The sequence below is a fragment of the Trachemys scripta genome, chromosome 7 (assembly GCF_013100865.1).
Source record: "Trachemys scripta elegans isolate TJP31775 chromosome 7, CAS_Tse_1.0, whole genome shotgun sequence".
NCBI lineage: Eukaryota > Metazoa > Chordata > Testudines > Emydidae > Trachemys > Trachemys scripta.
In genome coordinates, this window is record NC_048304.1 from 102,988,127 (window position 1) to 103,013,874 (window position 25,748).

General features: G+C 44.9%; 1 protein-coding gene across 4 annotated transcripts in view; it reads right to left on the reverse strand.

Annotated features, from left to right (window-relative positions):
* The window catches only part of PTPRE (protein tyrosine phosphatase receptor type E), a 199,021-nt gene that overhangs the window by 60,781 nt on the left and 112,492 nt on the right, over window positions 1-25,748 (reverse strand). For 3 of the 4 annotated variants that reach the window (XM_034776553.1, XM_034776554.1, XM_034776552.1), the window contains exons 3-5: window positions 10,756-10,855; window positions 10,397-10,470; window positions 7,625-7,761 (exon numbers count right to left, since the gene is read on the reverse strand). In XM_034776553.1, the coding sequence (XP_034632444.1) occupies window positions 7,625-7,761; window positions 10,397-10,470; window positions 10,756-10,855 (311 nt within the window). Of the gene's footprint in view, window positions 1-7,624; window positions 7,762-10,396; window positions 10,471-10,546; window positions 10,628-10,755; window positions 10,856-25,748 lie in introns of those variants that run through there. The other variant, XM_034776555.1, reaches the window with a different exon arrangement.

The window sequence follows — 25,748 nt, forward strand, 5'->3', positions numbered from 1 at the left end:
TTGAAGGAGGCCAATTTTACAATCTTGTGCAAAAATTACATATACACCTCTACCCCGATATAACGCGACCTGATATAACACGAATCTGGATATAACGTGGTAAAGCAGTGCTCTGGGGGGATGGGGCTGTGCACTCCGGCAGATCAAAGCAAGTTCGATATAACGTGGTTTCACCTATAACGTGGTAAGATTTTTTGGCTCGAGGACAGCGTTATATCAGGGGTAGGGGTGTAGTTCAGCATTTATGTCTTGGTAGTCCATCGAATCCGATGATGACAAATTGTGCTGGAGTTTATGTGCTAGAGTAACAAAAGCCTTTTTTACATGTTTTCAGGGGTCTCTGGGGGTTTTTTTAAAGGAAAGATTTCAAAGAAAATACAGAAAAAATAGCACTCCTGTCAGGAATTTTTTGTTGTGCCAAGAGGTGCCAGTTTCATAATACATTCCTTTTGCGTCTGGTATTGAAATGTCAGACCTTTGTTTACAGTTTTGCTGCTTTTTGGCATATCATTTTTCACTCTGTCTTTCAACTGTACTGTTATCATTTTTTCTTCCTCCACTGATACCTGTCAGTAACAAGGGCCTGCAGCAGAGCCGTTCCCCAGGCATTTTAACGAGCTCAGCTGGCCTGCAGTACGTTGCCTGACTGGCTACACTGCCTGATTGGTTGGAAGAGTCACCAGACCAACTCTTAAACCCAGCAGTGGCAATTCAGTGGGTGCTCAAACTTTCACCCATGGCTGGGATAGCTCCTACAACTGTTAGTTCCCGCCCTGCTCCTGCCCTGGACCCAGCCGTGGCTCTGCCTTGCCTCATTCCAGGTAACCCAGCTCTGATCCTCAGCTCTGATTCCTGACTGCCGACTTCAAGCTCTGACTCTTGGTTCTGGCATCTGGCCTCTGATTCCGATTCTGATCCTCAGCTCCAATTCCTGACTTCTGACTCTGACTCTGACCCATGGTTCTGGCTTCTGACCCTGGACTCCTATTCCCGGCTATCCACTCCTAATCTAACCACTACAATTCATAACTGAGGCCTTGAACTTTGCCATAGGTACAGTACTATCACAACATGTGGGCCCCTGCAACCACCTCCACACCTGTGCCTTTTATTCTCAGAAGCTAACCCTGGCTGAATAAAACTACACTATTTGGGACAAGGAGCTACTGGCTATCAAGGCGGCTTTCAAGGAGTGGTGCCATCTCCTAGAAGGAACTAAGTTCTCAATTCAAGTCCTGATGGACCACAAGAACCTTGAGTACCTATAGACTGCTAGATGCCTTAACCAGTGCCACATCTGCTGGTCTCTCATTTGCTTGCTTTGACTTTGTGGTGTCCTATCACCTGGGGACAAGAAACAGGAGGGCAGATGCCTTATCCCACAAAGACAAATATCTTGAACCCGGTGAAGAGCTTTGCCACCCAACTTTATCAACCAGATGATGGATGGTCTGTCATCCTCATCCACTTCCTGCTCCCGATGATCAGTTTGCAACCCGGATCCACAAGACCCTGAACAATGTGGTTAGTTAAAACTACAGAATGGCCTCCCCTATCTCAAGAACTGTATTTATGTTCTGGAGGAACAACCTAAGCTCCAGATATTGAACCTATGCCATGATTTGCCACTCGCAGGCCATTTTGGACAATTCAAGACCTACAATCTGGGCTTGCGGAGCTTCTGGTGGACAGGCCTACAAGCTTACATCAAGAATTATATAACGTCCTGCAACTATACCAAGAAACCATGATCATCTCCTTCAGCCTCTGCCCATGCCTCTGCAACCTTCATCTACTATATCAGTTGACTTTACTGTAGAACTGCCATGCTCCCAGGCACACACTACAATCCTGGTTGTTGTCGACCTCCTAACAACGATGGCACTCTTTAACCCGTACAATACTGTTCCTACCACATGGGACATGGATCAGCTCTTCTTGCAAAATGTCTTCTGCTACCATGGGTTAACAACAGGCATTGTTATCAGACTGGGGGTCCCAGTTTATCTCCTGACTCTGGTTGGAATTTCTCAGACTCCTTGGCATCAAATTCCTCTTCTCATCCACTTATCACTGGCATACTAATGGGCAAACAGAAAAGGCCAATCAAATCTTGAAGCAGTATCTTTACTGTCTTCTTTTGAGTTTCCACCAGGATGACTGGCTTCCCTTGCTGTGCTATGCTGAATTCTCAGGTAACAATGCAATCCATACCTTAAGACAACATATCCCATTCTTTGGGAACAATGGCTTTCAGACGCACTTCCACCTAGACTTGCCCATGAGATCTCCAGTACTGACCATTGCGGATTCAGCTGCCCACCTATACCAGGTGCACTGGGAGTGCACAGAACACCTGCAGTCTGCCAAAGAAGCCCACAAATATCACATGGACCGGGCCGAATCTGGCTGTAGGAGCTAAGGTGTGGCTCTCTGCCCAGAACCTTAAATCAAGCTGCCCATCTGCCAAACTAGACTGTTAATCCTGAATCCTTTCAAGATTATATAACAGGTGAACCCAGTGGCCTTCTGGTTACAGCTCCACAAATCCTTGAAGATCCACCCATCTTTCACATCTCACTTTTAAAGCCCTACACTGAGAACTGATACCCAAACTGCTCCAATCCTCCACTGCCACCCATAACAGTCCGTGGACAGGAGGAGTACTTGGTCCTCTGAGTCCTCGACTCTTGGCAAATTATGGGAAGATTCTGGTACATGGTGGACTCGGAAGGATGCAGTCTGGATGAGTGGTCCTGGGAACCAGTACAGAACATCCACACCCTGGATCTTTTCTGAAAGTTCTGCTGGAGGTACCCCTAGAAACCGGGCCCCGAGGCCACTAAGAGTTGTCCTTTAGGGCTTGCAGCAGAACCAGTCTCTAGGCAACCAAATTAGCATAACTGGCCTGTAGTAGGCTGCCTGATTGGGTATGCCACCTGACTGGTTGGAAAAATCAACACACCGGCTCTTAATCCCAGCAGCAGTTCAGCAGCTGTTCAAAGCATTCACCCATGGCTGCGATTGCTTCTGCTTGTTCCCAGTCTTGCTCCCGCCTTGTTCCAACCCTACCCCTGCCTTGCCTCATTGCACCCTCAGATTTGAAGCTTGGCTCTGATTCCTGACCAATGACTTCAACTCTGATCCTTGGCTCTGACATCTGGCCTTTGATTCCAGCTCCAATCCTTGGCTCCTATTCATGGTTACTGGCTTCTGCTCTAACTCTGACCCTGGGCCTCTAATTCCAGCTCCGATCCTTAGCTCCTATTCCCGGCTCCTGTTCCAACTGCTAAGTATGACTCCTGCTCCAACCTCTAAGGACAACTGCTCACATCCTGGTCTCTGACAATACTAAGTGTAGAGCAAACAACTGATAGAATGTAATCCTCATCTTCCATGCAAGCAGCTGCAAGCAGCAGTGTGGTTATTATAATACTAAAAACCCATCAAGAATACCTCATTGACCATTCTCCTCAATGTTTTAAAATATTTCTTTGCATGTGAATTTACATAAATAGATCTCTGACCATGACGGTCAGACTCATTCAGTTTGCAAGCAAAAGTTCACATATTTAGAGAACACTGTAGAATATGAGCAAAGCAACATACATTTTAAAACAAAAATAGATTGCCAGGTTTCACCACTGACTATACTGGGTTTTTTTTAATTAGGAGAGTCAAAATTCACAAATGTGCTAGTGCACTGGGATACAACTCTTCTTAAATTAACATTTTAAAAAAATGTTACTCAGGTAACCCTGTTATTTGATGGTGACTACATTGCACATGGAGCAGCAGCACAAACACATGTCAAACATATAATCAAACCACCAACATAAAAAAAAAAATGCTGCCAATTATGAAGCTCACTTAATACTGTATTTCAGTCCTAATGGCACCACCTTACACTATCTAAGGGCATGTCTACACTTGCCATTTAAAGTGGAAAAAGTCTCTTTTTTGTGCAAAAACTGTGGGAACGTCTACACTTATCAATGACTTTTTGCGGTGAAACTGAACCACCACCATGAGAGGCATATAGCTCTTACCGGTGATGCTTTTGTGGTGATGTGCAAGTGAAGACACGTTTTTCCTGTTTACACAGCTTTTAGTCTCCTGAGGATATCCCACAGTGCCTAGGTGACCACTCTGGTCAGCAGCTCTGCTGCTCTGATGCCAGGTAAACAGACATCCACCCCTCCCCCTGTAAAGCCCCTGGAACTTTGAAATTCCCCTTCCTGTTTTCTTGGCAAGTACTCACTTATCATCTGGCCAGATCACAATGCCTGCTCCACGGAGCAAACGATCCCCTGCTTGGAGCAATGCAGAGCTACTGGAGCTGATTTGGGGAGAGGAGGCTGTGCAGGGACCCAGGATGCCCCACGATCACCCCATTCCCCCGCCCGCCCCGCTGCCTCCCAGCCAAGGCCCATCGTCAAAATGGAGAGAGCTGCACTGTGGGATAGCTGTCCTCAGTGCGCTGCTCTTATCAGCAATGGAAGTGCTGCTAATGTAAACACTCTCTGATGCCTGAGGAATTAAGTGAGTACACAAACCAGCTCTTTTCTTTCACCCGTTCCCTATCATCGGTGAGACGTACAGTGCAAAAACTCTGCAAGTGTAGACATACCCTAATTGATAGTTGCGTATTGGCCCAGTTGAGTCTGTATTTAACACACTATATATGGTTCTAAGCTGCTCAGTTCCACCGTGAGGAGTTGAGGGAAGTGAAATTGAATAATAAGTGAGTGTGGAATGGCCCCTGAAATTGCAGAAGCTTGGGAATGGACCCAACATGGCATACTTCCCCCTACCTCCACAAGAGCTGGGTAAAACCCATCTATACAACCATCATGCAACTGTAAATCTGGAGCAATGGGGAGCAAACACGCTGTCTTTCTGACAAAGCGAAATACTTCAGGAAAGGCTTCTTGCTCAGGCAGCCAACTGAACCAGGGCTCCTCTGCCAATGCTGCTGCAAAGTGGGTTTACTGGAGAACTGCCGAGAGGCACTCACCCTCCTTACAAATGCCACGTAGATCTAAGCAGAACCCCAAAGAGCAGAGTTTCCCAAAGATCATTGAGCTATATTGGCTTAAAAGGCCTTGGCTCTCGTGTCCCCTGTGCCATAAGCTTCTCCCTACAGAGGGGAGACTTTCATTCTCAGAGGCTTGAATGCTGCAGAGCTTTTTATCTTCCTTCCCCTTCCTCTGGGGGAGGAGGGCATCAAGACAGAAGAGTTTAAGATCCCAGACTCTGATAAAATAAAACAGTTCAGTTTTTCCAAATGTGGTGCCTCAATATCACAACACTAATTAGATTTTACAACTTTTTCAGTAAAACGGATGCCGGTACTCTTTCGCATCAAGGAAGGGAGAGGAAGGGAGAGACAGCTCAGTGGATTAGAGTTCTACTTTGAGATACTTCTGAGTTCAAACTCAGGAGAGAGCACAAATGAGAATCAGTTTAGTTCTCCACCATAAGCCCTAGTGGACATTTGTCCCCACGGCTAAACAACTGTACAATCCAACACGTGTAGCAGTATCTCTGAGGACAAGAACTGAAATAACTGGGTGTTAAACTTGAGTAATGAAGAGCATTGGCAAGCTGTGTGGAGAAGCTTACACTGTACTTGTGTAACACCGACAGACCCTGGTCATCAACGGATAGGACCGAACCTGGTGCCTCTGGAACTTAGTGCATGAGCCTTTACTTCATGAGCTAAAAGCCAACTGGCTCTTAGCTAAGGCTGTAGAGCAGACTCATTAATCGCTAAGTGGTCTCAGAGGTTTACTGTGGCTCTGGTGGCGCCAGGCCCACACTTCGAAGGGGCCCACAAAGGGTTAATCCAGCCTGGAGTGAAGAGTCAGCAACTTCCCAGCACCAGCTGAAACACTCAGCAGCCTAGGGTGCACAGTGTGCAAGTGCATCAGGGGCTGGGTGTTGCAGGGTCTGCTGGGAATTGTGGTTTGCACGCTGCTATGTTCCGTGGGGCCCTGGGACCTCCACAGCCAGCTGCACTACTAGTCCCAGAATGCCCTGCTCCATGTTGCCAGCCGCCCCAGCTGAAGTGGGCAGAGCGGACCAAAAAGAAATCCCAAGCAAGGAAATGGTCTGGTGCAGGGAGAGGATTCCTGGTGCTAATCCCACTGCGCCCTCCATCCCCCTTAGGGTACGGGGTGGGAGCTCCTGGCTCCCCCCACTCTTGAGTCTCCCCCATTCTCCTGGGCATTGGGGAGCTGGAGGCAGCTGTGGTGCTGTGACTCCTGGGTGGTGTGCAGCCCCCCTGCGACCATGATGCCTGGAGGCTCCTGGGCACTGTCTCGACCCTGCAACTTCAGGGTGGGGGGTGTTAGTCTGTGTTCCCTGGGAGAAAGGGGGGCAGTGATAGCGGGGCTTGTCATTGCTGGCTGCTGTGCCCCCTGCCAATGGGAATGCCCAGAAACTGCCCCCCTGTAATCCGGAGAGGGATGGGGGATCAGCGCGGTTTGGGGGGAAAGGGCAGTTGTGGGGCAATGGGGGAGCTGGTGATGACTCCATGTGGGAGGTCTAGGAGAAGCAGGGTGTTAAGGTGGGGGTTGGTGTGGCAGGGGGCAGAAGGAGGGAGGGGAAAGTCTGGGTTGAAGGTGGGGGGTAGTAGAAGGGAGGGAGGTGACAGCCCTGGAGTGAAAGTGTGTGGGGGGGTGGGCAGTAGCAGGGAGATTGAGGAGAGCCATTCTTTGGGGGTTAGTTGTGTGGGCTGGGGACAGTAGGAGGGACGGGAAGGGGGGGAGGAGAGTCCAGGTGTGAAGGTTGGGGGAGGAGCCTGAAGCTGGATTGTGGTAGCCTTTGTGGTAAAGTGTGTGTCTCTCTCTCAGTGGCCCTTTCTCCATGCAAAAGATGGGCACCAGCAATTTTCCTCCTCACACTCCGCCCCAAAATACAAAACATTATTGTACCAACGTAGAAAATGCAGCTTTCAAAAAAATGTATTTATGAAGCATAACTTTGGGTGGAGGAGGTGGTGGTGGGGAGATGCAGGTGCGATATCAGTGATTGCTACATCCAGGCTTAATATGGCTCATAAGTGTGCTAATTAAGCACTTGTATTCAGGGCCCCAAGCAGGCCCTGAGTGTTTAAACAAAAAAAGACAAAACTAACTAACAACCCCCTTCCACACAACCAAATTCAATGGTATTCTGGGTTCACTGATGTTAGTCCAGTTTGTTCTCTATGGGCTGAGTGGAGGTCTCAATCAAGTGTGGCTTCAAATATCTTATTTCGTTTCTGAATAAATGTTTTCATCCCCATCCCAGCAATACCACATTTACTATGTCATGCCAGGCCCACACTTGGAAGGGGCTCATCACAACCACATGGGGGCCCACAAATATGTTTGGCGCTGGGCCCACAAAAGGTCAATCCGGCCCTGGACCGTCTCAGTGCCACTAGAGGGGAGAGAACATCACACTCAGAAGGTGTGTGGGTTACACTTGCCCAGCATTCCCCATGCTACAAGTACCAATGTCACACACACATTTAATTACAAAAACCCAACAACTTTTTTTTGGGTTCATATCCATTCTTGATTTCCTATGTCTTTTCCCTCTGATAAAAAATAACACAGAAAACAAGCAGACTTACATTAAATTCTTCCCGAAACCGTTTCCCATCATCTGCTGACCTTATCCGTATTTCCTCCTCCAAATGCTCCACTGGAATAGGAGAGTACTTCTTTGGGCCAGAGGGAGACCTACTAAGCAGCATCACCCTTTGCTGTTCTGTCAAACCAGAGAAAATAAATGTTAAATGTATATTCAGAATGAGGGGCTACTAGTTATTCCATTAATCAAATGATGAGCCAATTAGTTTTGTGAAACATCTTGGAAAAAGGAACAGAATGCCTCTAACAAAATGTGAATCAAACTAGTGAGACAAGGTGGGTGAGGTAATATCTCCTATTGAGCCAACATCCTGAGACTGACATGGCTACAATTATACTGCAGTCAAACTAATAGAGTTGATTTCTATAAAAATACAGTAATAAGCCGAGAGATTTCTCTGAACACACACTGGATTAAAACAATGCCCAGAAGCCTGTGTCCTAATGTTAATAATTAGAATTTCTGACTTTAATTTGTAACAGAATAAAAATGTGATGAAACATCATATGGGGAGGCAATAGGATCTATCAGTTCCTCACACTCACTGGGAGGTGTAGGGATTGGAGGGGAAATTTGTTTAAGATACTTATTTTAAGGAAAATAATTTGTAAATCTATTTTTCAAATGGTTTTATTTCTTCAAAATAAGCCACACTTTGCCAGACACCAGAAACGCTGTAATATTTACAGTAACTACAATTAGATAAGTGTTTTGGTCTCAATAAACTGCTTTAAGAAGATAACAAATTCATGAGACTTGTTTGAAGCATTCCTATTGCATCTTTAACCAAAAGTATAGGCAGCCATCAGTACTTTAATTTAGTTTCTGTCCCAAAACAGAGGAAAACAATATTTGCACCATGCAGACCATAGTCTGCATTTAAACAGGACCTGAATTTTGAAAGTATACTTTTCCACCTGCAATTCATTGTAGGCATCAATACATATCTGCAAAAATGCAAACACGTGGTCTGGTCTTTCTGCACCAAGCACAGATCAAGAAAAAAAGGGAGTTCAGTCCCAAGTTGCTGGCTGCTCTGAGGCTATGTCTACACTACCACGGTAAATCAACCTAGCTACGCAACTCCAGCTACGTGGATAATGTAGCTGGAGTCGACGTAGTTTAGATCGAGTTACTGCGGGGTCCACAGTATGCTGGGTCTATGGGAGACACTCTCCTGTCAACTTAACTTACTCTTCTTGTTCGGAGTAGAGTGCTAGGGTCAACTGGAGAGCAATCTGCGGTCGATTTGGCGGGTCTTCACTAGACCTACTAAATCGACCCCGGTACATCGATCCCCGGAGCATCGATCCAGGGGGTAGTGTAGATATAGCTTTAGTTGTGCCAGATGCCCACAGCTAAAGTGGCTGTTCTAGCAGTCTAGGATAGCTGGAGCACCAACGTGCTCCAGCATGTTTCTTTTACAGCAATTACCTCCCTATGGGATGATTTTGTGCAGCACCTGACACCCAGGAATTCCCTCGCACCAGCCGGCTAAATCTGCTAGCTTTATGACAATTGTGCACAGGTAGACTGGTTAGAAAATTAGATCCAGTGTGCAAACATATTGCATTTTAAAACAACAGTGAAGTTGAAGAATTTTGAAATCATGGTAGAGGAAGTTTCCCTGCGATTAGAAGCTTTGTTTAAAAGACAAACAAAACACTTCCCTAGAAACAGACAGTGACAACGCTACTTTCAACAACCATGCTGCCTAATAGTTCATGTACTAGCCATTCTAGAGAGTAACAGCTTTCTGCTTGATGGCTAGTATATCTCAATACATTGGAAACATCAATGCTCTTTTAACTGATGTTAGGAAATTTAACACTGAACAGGAAGTTACACTCATTTGGTTTATATTTAGAACTGTGAATAAACAATTTTTCAGTTTGCACATAGTAACATGAAAGCCACAGAAAATGCAGGTAATTCTCCCTTGTGATTACTTTTTTCCTTTTCTTTTGATTGTTTACTCCCTCGTCGTTATGGCATGAGTAATATATGGAGGACCTATAATTCCCCAAGAACTTTGCCATCTTTTAATCTTTATTGTGCTTGATGGTCCAAATCTAGTCTAATTTGATACACTCTTAATAAAAACAACATCTGAAAATCTACTGGTGAATATTTTCAAATTTCTGGACTTCATCTTTTTAAAAAAATGTTATCTCTTACAGTACCTTCCCTCTCATCCCCTTTTTTACTTTTTAATCTAGTCATAGAGTTACAAAGTAAAAAAGGGGATGAGAGGGAAGGTACTGTAAGAGATAACATTTTTTTAAAAAGATGAAGTCCAGAAATTTGAAAATATTCACCAGTAGATTTTCANATATATATATATATATATATATATATATATATATATAAAAACACAAACGTTTCTATCCTTTTTTTCTTAAGCTGAAAACTGGTGCAGATAACTCAGCTGTCATGAGGAATCCTTCACTAACAAAGCAGTTATGGAGAATTGCCATGGAGAAACAAAATCTGGTAAAGTTATGACTTTAAGCTGCAAATTATTAAACAGAAAGGAGAAGGAGGAGAGAGGGAAGTTTTCTTTGTTTTCTTTTAAATAAATAAAGCCAGCACTAAAATGATACAAGTAATCCTCAAAGTTTAAAGAATTGAATTCTTAACTTTCAAAATTAAAGTTTTGAACACACACACACACACACACACACACACACACACACACACACACACAAGGAGTAAAATTCATTCTCAAAAAACAAAGCCAACATTTCATTACCTTGCTCTTCTAAGATTCCATTTGGCATCTTTTTGTCACTGGAGGTCACCACAGCTTTCCTATGTTTTCTGAACCTTAAATACACAAAACCAAATTAATTTGAATAATTGTGTTTAAAAGGTAACAAATATTCTTCCAGATTGTACCAACCCCCATGTAAGTCTGGAGAAACTCTTTCTGTTCATCTTCAGATGGTAATGATTAATGATGATATGCAACATACGGCATCCTCTGCTACTCTAAACTGTGGTCTGAGACTTCAGTTACCGCATATATGTAGAAGCGCTTTCATTTCCTTATTAGATCATATCAAAACATGACCCATCTAGTTTTGAGTGCAGCACTTAACAGCTCCCTACCTGAAAAAATAGCCAGCCAGAAGAATGAAAATGATGAACACAAGAAGCAGGATCAACATTGAAGTCAGTACTGGCTGTGAACTGTTCTTTCCTGGAGGATCTATAAATTAAAAAAACACCAAGAGTGACAGATTGTTGTGATGGAATTCTCAGTGTAGCAAAGATAAAATTGGACAAACATACCTAATATTTTCAAAAACTGATTTAAATACACTGTACAGTTTCCAAAAAGCCTACCTCTAGGGCCAAAGTTCCCATGGAACATAGATTTGGTGGCTGTGTGTGGTCTTTTGATTTGCTAAAAATATCAACAGTGCTTTTTAGTAAATAAATACAAAGCTGAAACCCCCAATTAAGGGGACATATTTTTAAAATCTGTGCTACCAACTGTCAGCTCTTGAATATGGTGAGCGAGATAATATCTTTTATTGGACCAGCTTCTGTCGGTGAGAGAGAGACAAGCTTTCGAGATATACAAAGATATACAAAGGTAGTTTAGCATACTTAGGCCTGGTCTACACTAGGAGGTTATGTCGAATTTAGCAGCGTTAACTCGAATTAACCCTGCACCCGTCCACACAACAAAGCTATTTATTTCGACATAGAGGTCTCTTTAAATCGATTTCTGTACTCCTCCCCGACGAGGGGAGTAGCACTAAATTCGACATGGCCATGTCAAATTAGGGTAGGTGTGGATGGAATTCGATGCTAATAGCTCCGGGAGCTATCCCACAGTGCACCACTCTGTTGATGCTCTGGACAGCAGTCCGAGCTCAGATGCTCTGACCAGCCACACAGGAAAAGCCCTGGGAAAATTTGAATTCCTTTTCCTGTCTGGCCAGTTTGAATCTCATTTCCTGTTTGGACATCGTGGCGAGCTCAGCAGCACTGGCAACGATGCAGAGCTCTCCAGCAGAGGTGACCATGCAATCGCAGAATAGAAAGAGGGCCCCAGCATGGACTGATCGGGAAGTCTTGGATCTGATCGCTGTGTGGGGCGATGAGTCCGTGGTTTCGGAGCTGCGATCGAAAAAATGGAATGTGAAGATCTACGAGAAGATCTCCAAAGCCATGACTGAGAGAGGATACAGCCGGGATGCAACGCAGTGCCGCGTGAAAATTAAGGAGCTGAGACAAGGGTACCAGAAGACCAAAGAGTCAAACGGACGCTCCGGATCCCAGCCCCAGACATGCTGTTTCTACGAGGCACTGCATTCCATTCTAGGTGCGGCCGCCACCACTACCCCACCACTGTCCGTGGACTCTGACGATGGGGTATTGTCGACGGCTGCTTCCTCGGAGATGTTCGCGGATGGGGAAGATGAGGAAGGAGATGAGGAGGACGAAGCAGTTGACAGTGCTTTCAATGCTGATTTCCCCGACAGCCAGGATCTCTTCATCACCCTCACGGAGATCCCCTACCAACCCTCCCAAGGCGGTAACCCAGACCGTGAATGAGGGGAAACATCAGTAGGTAAGTGTTTTAAACATTTATTTTGAACAGAATAGGAATGGTATCTTAACAATGGGTTTTTCATGATTAGTTTGACCTAGGTGCTTTAGTTTTTAGTCCTTTCCAGTGCAGCTACTGGAAAATTCTGTCAATATGTCCGGGGATAGAGCAGAAATCCTCCTGGGACATCTCCACAAAGGTCTCCTGGAGGTATTGTGAAAGCCTTTGCATCAGGTTCCTGGGGAGAGCGGCCTTATTGCGTCCTCCATGGTAGGAAACTTTTCCGCGCCAGGCTAGCAGCAAGTACTCCAGGATCATTGCCTCGCAAAGCATGGTGGCATACGGCCCTAGTGCTTGCTGGCATTCACGCAGCATGCAGTCTTTCCCTGTCTCTGAAATCCTCATCAGAGTGATATCACTCATGGTGACCTGCTTTGAATTAGGGGAATGTTAGTATTGGGACTGATTGCCTGTTCCTTTACATAACTGTAACCGGCCATTTACAGCCACGTGGTGGAGGCGGGACAGGGGCAGCATGGAGGGATCTTTCCTGGGGACAGCCGCAAGGGAGGTGGGACAGGGGCAGAGTTCATGCTGGCCGGATTGCCGGCAGCAGGAACTGGCCAACGCTAGGAGCATTGCTTGGAACGTGAAAGGAGGGCACTGCTATAAATTAAGCTTTAAGCAGCCAAAAGTCTATGGCTTACCATGTCCGCCTGCTAGCCGAATTCCGTTGTCCGGCCCCGCTTGTGTGATCTGTACAGCAAGACCCCAGGCACTCAATGGGAAGGCCGAAAATTCGACCTTGTACTGAGTGCGCATGTGATGGGTGCTGTGCATGGTCTTGTTCACAGAGAAAGACTATATTCATTGTTCGCAAAACTGTATCTTTCTGAGGAATTCACTCCCTTTTTCCCATCCCACAGCTGCGAGTGTCTCCCGAGCTACCCCGGCATCCCCCTCCCAAAGGCTGGCGCAGATCAGGCGATGAAAGAGAAGGACACGGGACGAGATGTTCTCAGAACTTATGGGCTGCTCCCGAGCTGAGGTGGCACAGTAGACCCAGTGCAGGGAGAACATGTCGCAATACCAGCGATCACATAGCGAACGGGAGGACAGGTGGCAGCAGGAAGACCAGCAGGCGACTCAAATGCTGCTTGGACTAATGAGGGAGGAAACGGACATGCTCTGGCATCTTGTAGATGTTCTGCAGGACCGGAGGCAGGAGGACAGAGCCCCGCTGCATTCTCTCTCTAACCGCCCTCCCCTGCCACAAAGTCCCATACCCCCCTCACCCAAAGTCCCAAGAAGGAGAGGAGGCAGGGGCCATGAAAACAGTCATTCCACTCCTGCAGACTGCTCAAGTAACAGAAGGCTCTCATTCCCAAAGATTTGATATGTCCTTTCCTTCACTCCAAAAGCACCTCACCCAAGCCCTCGTCCCAGTTTCATCCCCTGTGTAGTTGTTAATAAAAAATACGTTTCTGTTAATTACTGTTTCTGTCATGTTCTTTTAGAGGAGAGTGTGTTTGAAGGGGGGGGAAGGGGGTTGGTAATTGGAGAGGACAGTCACCTTTACCAGGGTACAGACACGGGGGCAGGTTCAGCAGAAGGTCACACACACATTGCAGTCACTAGGCACCCTGGTCAGTCTGGGAGGTGGTTTTCACGTTCTGAGAGGGTGGGGGGCTATGTGAGTTTGTGGTGGGGGAGGGCGGTTACAGGTCTTATGCAGCGGTCCTTAACCTGGATGACAGAGCCACGCAGCAGGGGATCTGTAACCGCCCTCCCCCGCCACAAAGTCACATAGCCCCCACACACAGAGTCCCGAAAAGAAGGGGTGGCAGGCTCCGTTGAAACAACCAGTCCACCACTGCGGACCGCTCTAGGAGCAGGAGCCTGTCATTCCTCGAGTTTAGAAGCATCCTTTCCATCACTACACCCGATCCCCACCACAGTCTGCGTCCCAGTTTCAACACTTTACCACGAAATCCTTAATAAAGAAAACGGTGTTAATGAACAAATTTTCATTTATTTTATTTTTAAAGGTGTGTTGGAAGGGGGGGAAGGAGGTTGGTAACTGGAGGGGATAGTCAACATTAACTGGGTAAAGAAACGGGGGCAGCTTCAGCTTCTGAATAAACAAACTTAATAGTCACAGGTTACCCTGCTCACTCTGGAACCTAGCTTTCAAAGCTTCCCAGATGCACAGCACGTGCCACTGGGCTCTTCTAATCGCCCGGCCGTCTGGCTGGGCGTAATCAGCAGCCAAGCGAGTTGCCTCAACCTCCCACCCCGCCATAAACGTCTCCCCCTTGCTCTCACAGAGATTGTGGAGCACACAGCAAGCTGCAATAACAATGGGGATATTGGTTTCGCTGAGATCAGAGCGAGTCAGTAAGCTTCTCCATCTCCCCTTCAGACGTCCAAAAGCACACTCCACCACCATTCTGCACTTGCTCAGCCAGTAGTTGAAGAGTTCTTTTTCAGTGTCCAGGGCACCTGTATAGGGCTTCATGAGCCAGGGCATTAGCGGGTAGGCTGGTCCCCGAGGATGACTATAGGCATCTCCACATCCCCAACAGTTATTTTGTGGTCCGGGAAGTAAATACCTTCCTGCAGCCATCTAAACAGACCAGAGTTCCTGAAAACGCGAGCATCATGAACCTTGCCCGGCCATCCGACATTGATGTTGGTAAAATGTCCCCTATGGTCCACCAGTGTTTGCAGCACCATTGAAAAGTAGCCCTTTCGGTTAATGTACTGGCTGGCCTGGTGGACCGGTCCCAGGATAGGGATGTGAGTTCCATCTATAGACCCACCGCAGTTTGGGAATCCCATCGCAGCAAAGCCATCTATGATCACCTGCATGTTTCCCAGGGTCACTACCTTTGAGAGCAGTAGCTCAACGATTGCGTTGGCTACTTGCATCACAGCAACCCCCACAGTAGATTTGACTACACCAAAGTGATTCGCGACTGACCGGTAGCTGTCTGGCGTTGCAAGCTTCCAGAGGGCTATGGCCACTCGCTTCTGGACAGTCAGGGCTGCTCGCATCCGGGTGTCCTTGCGCTTCAGGGCAGGGGACAGCAACTCACAAAGTTCCAGGAAAGTTCCCTTACGCATCCAAAAGTTTCGCAGCCACTGTGATTCATCCCAGACCTGCAGCACTATGCGGTCCCACCGGTCCGTGCTTGTTTCCTGGGCCCAGAATCGCCGTTCCACAGCATCAACATGACTCATTGCCACCATGATGTCCATGGTGTGGGGTCCCATGCTTTGTGAGAGGTCTGTGCCCCTCTCAGACTTAATGTCCTCACCGCGCTGCTGTAGCCTCCTCGCCCGATTTCTCAGCATCTGCCTCTGAAAAAGGTGGATGATAAGGTGTGAGGTGTTGACAACGGCCATAACTGCAGCGATGATCGCAGCAGGCTCCATGCTCGCAGTGCTGTGGTGTCCGTGCTGTCAATCACCAGAAAAGTGCGCGAACTGATTGCCCGCCGGCGCTTTCACGGAGGGAGGGCGGAAGTGACGGTTGAATGATGACAGTTACCCAAAACCACCCTCGACACATTTTTTTCCGCAGCAGGCATTGGGGGCTCGACCCAGAATTCCAATGGGCAGCGGGAACTGCGGGAACTGTGGGATAGCTGCCCACAGTGCATCGCTTCCAATGTCGACGCTTGCCCCGTTAGTGTGGACTCACAAAGTCCAATTACTGTCCTTAGTGTGGATACACACGTTCGACTTTGTAATATCGGTTCCACAAATTCGCTTTAAGTAAAAATCGAACTACTCTCGTAGTGTAAACATACCCTTAGTTAGCACATATTCTAAAGAACCATTCAAGTTGAAGTGGCCTGTTAAACACCCCTGAAGTCATAGGACAAAAAGGGGGTTAGAGTGGTTACAGATTGTTGTAATAAGCTATAAATCTAGTATCTTAATTGAGATCATGATTTTTAGTATCAAGAAAAGTTATGAATTTAAGCTTCCAAGCTCATCTGAAAATGTTGTGCAGGTTTCCATTGAGGATGAGGACTGGTAGGTCAGATATAGAGCGATCGCTTCATGAAAAGTGTTCTCCCACAGGTGATGTGATGTTTTTCATCTTTTATCATTTTCCTGTGTGAGTTCATTCAAGAGCCTAGCAACTGTCTGGTTTCACCCACATAACTGTTACTGGGGCACTTAGTGTACTGGATGAGGTATACCATATGTTGTGATAGGCGTGTGTAGGATCTTGAAAGGCATGTTCTGGGGGGTGTTGATCATTGTAGCAGTGGAGATATGTCTGTAGGTTTTGCATCTGTTTCTTCATTACATTATACTTACTATTTTCCTAAAAGGATATTAGAAAATTTTTATCTGATTAATGGACCTGTAAGAATATTATTACTTATGCTAAACTATCTGTTTGACCTTGTATTTAGTTGTGACATTCTGAGTACCTTTCCCAGAAGAGCTCTATGTAGTTCAAAAGTCTCTCTCATCAGTAGAAGTTGGTTCAATAAAAGATATTACTTCACCCACCTTCTCTAATAGCCTAGGACCAACACGGCTACAACAACATTGCATATAGCTCTTTAATGTGTCATTTATATTTGTGGGCGCAACTGAGAGAATTGCAAAGTTAATTACCAGAAGTGTGACGACCCGGTGAACGAGAAAGCATATTCTCCCCTTCGCCCCCTCTGCCCCACCCCCAGTACAAATTTACCAGGCTAAGATACTTGATGCAAGATTTTAGAATTATATTCAAAGCTTCCAGGCATTAGACTAACATATAATTTCTTGTTTGGCTGTTTTTTTCAGGTGGCTAGTTGCTGGTTTATAATACACCCATGGGGTAGAAAGTCAGGAGAATCCTATCCAACTCTCCTAATCCCATGCAGCCAAAACTCCTGGGACCCCCTTGGTGGGGGAAAAAGAGAAAGCATGTTCTAAAGGTAGAATTCTTCTCTTTTTGCAAGTACGGGACACCCTGTGCATACATGCACAGAGAAGAGCATAAGTCCCATCAGCCTTACTCCCAGTTTCCTGCTCTATGCACTTCACAGTATTGCCTCACAGTACAAGCTGAATATGTTAGAGTGAGGATTATATAAAATGGAAGAGAAAAATAATAGACTGGGATAAGAAGAAAAGAGAATACAATATGGATGTAGAGGGAGGATACATCATTGGGTAGATAAGGAATTAGGTCAGAAAATAAGCTTTAGGTATATATAATTTGGGGTAGAAGGATATTCTAGGAAGGAATGACTCCATCAACATAATATTAGAGAGAGACTGGTAGGCTAATGTGATATGGGAAATAAATCATAACAACGTGTAAGATGAAAGAACAAGAAATGATAGGCAAGAAAAAAAAACATTTATTTTGTTTAGGTTTCACGATCTCTATGTTGCAGCATGACCCAGATGGAGCATGTATCAGTCAGCCACTAATTTATAGCAACAGTAGTGTTTTCTGCACAGTAATTAAGGCTTAGCAGAGAACAAACAAAACAATTAAATAACAAACTCTAGTTATGGAGGCCATCATACGCTTCCCCTCTTCAGACACTGGGAAATTCAGCTGGAGAGTACTGTGGAGGATGTCCCATCATGTGATATTTTATTTATAGGACTGTCTACCCAAAGCACGATATGTACTGACACAAGTTACAAGAACAAAAAATACAAAATAGCAGCTTACCACCTCCCACAGCAAAACAACAAAACAAAACAAATCCTCAACTCCCCAAGGAATTCTCCCCCCGCCCCCAAGCACAAAACTCCCCTCCCTGACACAGACATAACCCTTTCTTCTGGCACAACCCAAGCCAATGGATGTGCCTTGCAGCATGCCTTCTTGGGCTAATTTGGACCACATCAGACAGCTAGTTTCAGAACTGAAGACCCTCATGGAGAGCCCTCTAGAGTCATCCCCCTTTTAAACTGAGGGGGATCCAACTCAAATGCCTCTGCGGTAGCAGTGTGACATGAGAAAAGAGGTGGTCTCAAGCAGCAACGTCCCACACTATTTAGGGCTTTACAGGTCAAAAACACCATCTCAAATTCAATCTGGAAATCAGTAGGCAGCCAAAGCAGATCACAGAGCTCAAGTGTCAAGCACTGTCACCAGGAAGCACTGCTTAATAAGTAGGTTGCATTCTGCTCCACCTCAAGCTTCTGCATTGACTTAAGATGTAGTCCCATGTAGCAATGTTGGAAAATACCACTGCTGAGAGATTTTCTGCCACAAGATGGTGTCTGGTATATGTCAACCCTGCTTACATATCTTGATTTCAAGGGACAGAGCATGGCAAGGATGGCTTATGCAGCTCTATGAGTGCCACATCACAGTCTTGTTTCTCCCCTGGCCACCTGATGTCAAGGAAGTTAGCTTGGAAACACAGACGGCCCCTTCCTCTGACCTCCATGACAGTCCCATGAACTTAAACAAAACAGTGATGTCAGACCAGCAGCCTTACACTATGTGTGAGAGCTGCATGCAGCTATCACGTGCTTTTTAAATGTTGATCACATTTTGTATTTTCCCCAAAGGTTGGATTGCTAATTTACTAACAACATTCAGAAATTAAAGAGCAAGATTACTTTGCCCCAGACCTATTATAAATTCAGAGGTCTGACAGTGGCCTTTAACCAGACAGCCATCTGTATAGTAAGAGAAATTAAACACTTCAAGGGCAGACTGAATGATTGTAGCACCAAAGCTACTTCTTTAATCAGTGCTGCTGCAGGGAACTGAGACAGACAAGTACATGCTGAGGAAGCAAATTATTTTTACTGTAGATCCTCAATCTGGTCATTGCCATGGAGAGTTTTCAACCATTGCACCACAAACAGATCTAATAAACAGTGGTCCAATAACCATGTAACTCCCCGCTTGGAATGGCAGCTTTAAAATCATAAACCCAGGGATTTTCCAGAAATGTGTTGAAATACTGACTGTGTTCCACTTCGAGAAGAAATTAGGCCCATGACACAGGTTTTCCCCAAAGTATGGGCCATGTGATTTTGCCTCGCTTTGTCACTACTGCCACTTTTCCAGATGCCTGATTTGCTTTTTCTGGTGCTAGTGCTCCTTATCTTGTAATGTTCCCCCGGCTTCGTTCTGTTCCTAATTTCAGTATGCTAATTAAAATCAAAACTGAACAAAACTAGGAACCAAAGGCACCATACGTAACAATAAGTGTATCTGGTGATCTTTCTTCCTTCTCCTGCACACCTTGTTGTCATCCCTAGCTGTTTTATGTTGAATGTAGAGCCTAGCAGGTGCAAGGGTGTGGTCCCTGAGATTCAGGCCTCTAGATTATAAACTCCTTGGGCAAGGATGTAATTCTGGCCAATGCAGCCCCTTCAGACCCAAGTAACCAGTGTAAAAGGGCTAGAAAGCTGGTAGAATCAGCCCGAGGATAAGGAGATTGCCTGAGTGGCATGGACCTGGAAGAATGGTTCTACGGGGCTCCCTTGCAGTCTCGGGCACAGCTGGTCTGCTACTGCACTCTGATTATTTTCAGCTCCTACAACAGCCCCATGGTGTGTGCTGTGCACTTCCTTGGTAATGGAGGCAGGTTAGTGTTGAGGAGGGTGCAGCTTCCGATGGCCTGGTCTACACTGCCACTTTACAGCGCTGCAACTTTCTCGCTCAGGGATGTGAAAAACATCCCCCTCAGCGCTGCAAGTTTCAGCGCTGTAAAGTGGCAGTGTAGACAGTGCACCAGCGCTGGGAGCTACTCCCCTCGTGGGGGTGGGTTTTTTACAGCGCTGGGAAAGCTCTCTCCCAGCACTGGTGCCGCGACTACACAGCCACGTTAAAGCGCTGCCGGAGCAGCACTTTAACATAGCTAGTGTAGCTATACCCTCAGTGATACCAACCCAGTACTTGTTAAATAGAACTACTATGGGTTGGGTTAAATCCTTTAGAATGATCCACCCACCTCGAGTTTCAAAAGAGTCATTAAGCTCCTTTATGGAACCAGGCAGCTGAAACAACAGGGGATTCCAACTAGAACACAGGCACATGTCACTGGCCAAAACAAAGGCACACGTGAGGCCTCCTAGCAACTTGAACCAGGTGGCAGAGGGCCTTCACTAGGTATTTTAGTGGGGGGGGGGGAGGAGGGGTGAGACAGGGGGGGGGAAAGCACAAGCAGGAAAACCACCAGAAGGTTAGGAGACAGAAGGCAGCAAGGAAGCACCAGACACAAAAGCACTGGTAGTGTGACCCTAAGAAAAAGATAAGAGAAAGTTTTTGAGTTAAGCGTTGGCTGAAAGAAGCTTGGAGCTGGGAGTAAAGAAGCTGTCTCCTTTTGTTTGATTGTTACTGTGTTTTGGGAAACAGGACTTTATAAATTTTTTGTAAATAAACAGGATTGAATTATAGATACCATACTCCAGCATCAATTGCTCCTGCTAGTGAACAACTCTCAGGACCCTGATATTTGGCTGATCACTCGGGTCAAAAAGGAGCAACAGTAGTTTTCCCCTAACACACATTTATAAAACATCCTATTTGTTTTAAATCCAAACACTGTAAACGATTTCTAACACAGGACAAAAATATAGAAAAGTCCTAAAATTAAATATTTGGTTTTTTTAAAGACCCAAATTTGTCTGTCTGCTGATATTAACATTTTATTATTATACTGGTTTTTATCATTTCAGGAATTGGACAGTTTGTATATGTATTGCAGATCAGTGCACTATGGTTTGTTATATTCATACCTTCTATGACAGGGTCAGGCCAGATGGTTACAGGAGAGTGATAGAAGGTAGATACATTAGCCCCAGATTATGCAGGTCTCTTTTCCTTGCGTAAGATAATAGGCTGTTCCAGAACAATCAGGATGTTGCTGGAACCAATTATGGCAGGCAGGCTAATTAGGACACCTGGAGCCAATTAGGAAGCTACTAGAATCAATTAGGACAGGCAGGCTAATCAGGTCACCTGGTTTAAAAAGGACCTCACTTCAGTTAGAGAGGTGCATGCGAGGAGCTGGAAGCAAGAGGCACGCAAGGAGCTGAAAATGAGATGTACTGCTGGTGGACTGAGGAGTAGAAGCGTCATCAGATATCAGGAGGAAGGTGCTGTGGTGAGAATAAAGATGTTGGGCAGAGGCCAAGGGGAAGTAGGCCAGGGAGTTGTAGCTGTCACGCAACTGTTATTGGAAACATTGTAGACAGCTGCGATCCACAGGGCCCTGGTTCCCTCCCATCCCCCCAACTCCCTATTTGATACAAGAGGAGTTGACCTGGACTGTGGATTCCACCAGAGGGGAAGGTCCCTGGCCTGTCCCCCTGACCCACTAGGTGGGTCAGCAGAGACTGCGGGGATCATTCTCCTCCCTTTCCCATGCTGGCCAGTGATGAGGTTAGCTGAATGAATGCCAGGTTTGAGCCACTAGCAAAAGTGGCCAAACTGAGGGCTGCCGTGAACCTCTGAGGTGAGCAAATCCGCCAATAAGCACAAGACCCACCAAGGCAGAGGAGGAACTTTGTCACACTTCCTGCAAACAAAAATATATAAGATGTGATCAATTAGATATTATAATGTTGGCTGCTAATTGAGCTTGATAATTAAGTTAAAAGCTAGTTCAAGCCAATTTCCTGTGTGTTGTAAAAAGCACTACAGATGCTTCCCTTCTGCTTGAATCCACTGTGTGACCACAATGAATGATTCAATAGGATTGACTCCTCTATACATTAGCTCTGTTTTAGTGTGCTTATGTTTAAAAATGTATGATAGCTCAATAAAAATAGATCTTCAGCCCATGTTCTGAGAATCACCTTGAGCGTAATGGAGACAGGCAAGCATGGTCAATGTGTACCTATGCTGCACACTGGAGCTCATTTACTTCATTCTCACACAGCAAACTTCTCCTTGTTTCAAAGCCATACAGCTAATCTATCTACTTGAGGTACGAGTGAACTTGTGAAGTGAGAATTGTGACTATTGTGTGGAAAAAATGTATGCCAATGGCGCAATCCTGTAGCCCGAATAACCTCTCTCAACCTACATTGGGGGGAGGGGGAGGAACCAACAGTGTCATGGAAGCCACTTGTTTCTGCTTTTTTGCAGTGACTGACAGTAATGAGCAACACACACACATACACATGAAACAAGTAGTTAGACTGATAAATATTAAATGAAAGGAAAGAAACAGAGAGGGGACAAAGAAGAAGGCACAAGGAAAGAAACTGCAGTGAACCAAGATATCAAAAAACCCACTGAAGGATAACACACCAACGTATGAAGTCTGTAGGAACGGAGGAAGAATGAAGAAACAAAAGAGACTTGTTCTGCGTTTGTAAAATGTGTAACAAAATGGGGTGCTGATCCGAGCTGGGTTCCTTGGCGATGCTGCAATACAACTAAATAATATATTTGTTAAAAAACCTGGGTTTTAAAGAAGTATAAGTCTGAAAGTGTGCTTCAGCGAAGGGCCCACAACTCTCCCACACTGTCTTGATATATATTCAAGAACTTGTCTCAGCACCTCCTTTAATGATGCTGAATTTCTGACTGTACCTCATTTTATTACATGAAAAGAGCAGGGTGATGTCTAAAATGAGGAGGAGGAACCTTTGAGTCGAATTCTGAACATAATCCAATGTAACTCAATCCATAGATGATGCCTAGAGTGGTGTATTAGCACTGGAGAGAACTGATGGATAATTGTTAACTGATTAATATGAAAGACTGACCAGTGAAAAGGGCTTTGAAACCTATTCCACAGTGCATTTACATTACTTCCAACCTTCTATTTCTATAGTAAGTGTCTACACTACAGCGCTTCAGAGTCACAGCTGTAGCTTTGCTGCTGTAGAGTTTCTAGTGTAGACACACCCTTAAGACTGAGGAGCATTTCAATTATTATGGGTTACTGAGTTATTATTTCAATACTATAAACAGCATATTATATTTATTTGTTGAATTGTATTTGTTAGCGTAAGTTTTAATCTACTGTGAAGGTGCCCAGAGCAATAGACAGACACTTATTAAATGTAATTCCAAATCAGTAAAATAAATAAATTATTAATTAGGTTAGTTTTGGCTCATTGGCATGGTATTACATCTTATGGGATGCTTTGTCTTCAGCAAATGAGAATGCTGACAGAACAGAATACCTATATTTTGTAAAATAGAGCACACATTTTAATATGGTTCTCTCTCTGACCAGAGACAAGAATGGTATTAGTCTTGTTGAGCAATGGTTAATATAAATGTTATATATCTGTCTGTTTAACAAGTAGTCAGTGAACATTTAAAAAAAATACATCTCTGGAATGCAGCAAAAACTAGCACACCCTTTTCATGGTGACTTTTGCATCCTTCATAAAATTTGCAAACACGCAGAAGGACAGTGGGATTAAACGGAATTGTTACTATCCTTCAGCTCCTTCTGTATGAATAATCTCTTCAAATGGAGAATATTTGGCACTGGAACAAGTAATCTTTATTTTTGGATTAAAAATGATTTATTGCACAGTTCAATAGCTATTGAAAGCATGAGATAAGTGCATAATCCTATTAACTTGGGCTCTTTATCCAGGAAAGCATTTTTGCCATATATGCATTTTTGTCTATCAGTCAGTAATGTTCATTTTTTTCTATACATATGTACTTAATATATATTTAAATAATGAGGACTTTGATACTTCTTAAAAATCCAATTTAGTTTGTACTACACATCTTGCTTGTATCATTTAAATTAAGATTTAATTAAAACACTGAAGATATGTTTTCTTTTATCGACATTTACTCTAAATTATATTGAATTTAAGTGTGAAACTCTGAAGATGAACAGCGTCTCTTTGTACAAACTGACTCTTTTCCAATTTTATTAATATGTTTAAGAAGTGATACAAGTGTGTCAAGTCACTTCTCTTTGCCATTTTCCATATTTAATTACTTGACGGTATTTCAGAAAGGCTGTTTGATTTCGCAGTTCTATGTGTGGATGCCCTAAAGCAAAGAGGTCTGATCCTATAACCCACATTTCCCGTATGCTGGGGTGTGCCACTGGAGGGCAGGCATTAGCACAAGCAGGCATCTCTCTTTTTTTTTTTTTTCTCCTGGAATCCACCCAGCTTTCATTTAAAACAAGACTAGTCACTAGCTGTTACGATTGTGGGAAAAAAACACTCAAAAATGTGATACAAGCAAAACCAATCGAATGATGTCTACCTGAGTTTTCAGACAGCCTGAAGGGATAGCTCTGAGATGTGAACTGCTGTATGTATTTCAGCAGATACTAAAATAGATACCAATAACGATACTTTAAATGCCAACCTTGGTAACTTTTCACTCCTCATCAAAAGAGGTAAGATAGGAGAGGAAGAATATCATGAAGATCTATGCCTTAGAATTGGTAAGCTGCATGCTCCTGCAAAGTTTATACTCATCAGAGGAAGACTGATGTGGGGCTGGGACATGACAATCTCCCCTTCCTCTGCACATACAGTGGGAACCCCAGGCAGGGCATGCCTGACTCTCAGCCTTTTCCACTTCACCGACCTGGAAACTAAGCATTCTTGACACTTGATTCTTAGCTTCCTCTGTGGGGGCTCTCTACTCCCATAGGAGAGTTGGACACCACAGCAGGACTGACCTCCTAAAAATTGGCCTCTCTGGGGCTGAAAATGATTGCTATACATGTGAATGTACACTAGACTGGAGTAGGGAATTGGAGTGAAATCCTGGCCTCACTGAAATGAATGAGAGTTTTGCCACTGACTTCTATGAGGCTACAATTTCATCACAGGATTTTATATGTTCTGTAATGGGTCATGTGTACCTATAGAACTATATTAATAATAAATAATAGTCATTTGACAGGTCTTCATTAGTTATGAAGACAGATCACTGGCAATAAATTAAAAGTTAATGTAACATTTGAAAGGTGTGACACAATGTAACCGAGCTGATATCATTAAGCCAATGTGCTCTTTTGGTTTATACACCATGTTCTTAAGAAATAAAAGATTACTGTTTTTATTTGTACAGTAAGTCCTCACTTAACGTTGTAGTTATGTTCCTGAAAAAAGTGACTTTAAGTGAAACGATGTTAAGCGAATCCAATTTCCCCATAAGAATGAATCTGAATGGGGGAGGGTTAGGTTCCAGGGAAATTTTTTTTTTTTGGCCATACAGTACACTACTACAGTTGGGAGGTGCCCCCGCCTTACCCCACACAGGCACAGACCACTGGCACTGGAGATGAGGCAGGAGGCTGAAGGTGCTGTAGGCTAGGAGACGCACGTTGCGCAGTAGCAGTGACAGCTTCTTCTACTCTGCAAGCACCGTGGCGGGGGGCTCAACCCTCGGCCTACCCACGCCACCCCTTCACCCACGCCCCCACCCTTAACCCGCCTCTTCTTCCCCCCTTCTCCCCGTTTACTCCGCACGCTGCATCCTCGCTCCTCCCCCCTCCCTCCTGCCTGCAGCAATCAGCTGGCTTGCAGCCTTCAGGAGGCATGAGTGAGGACATGGCGCACAGGCTCCCCCTCCATCCCCTGCCTCCTGAAC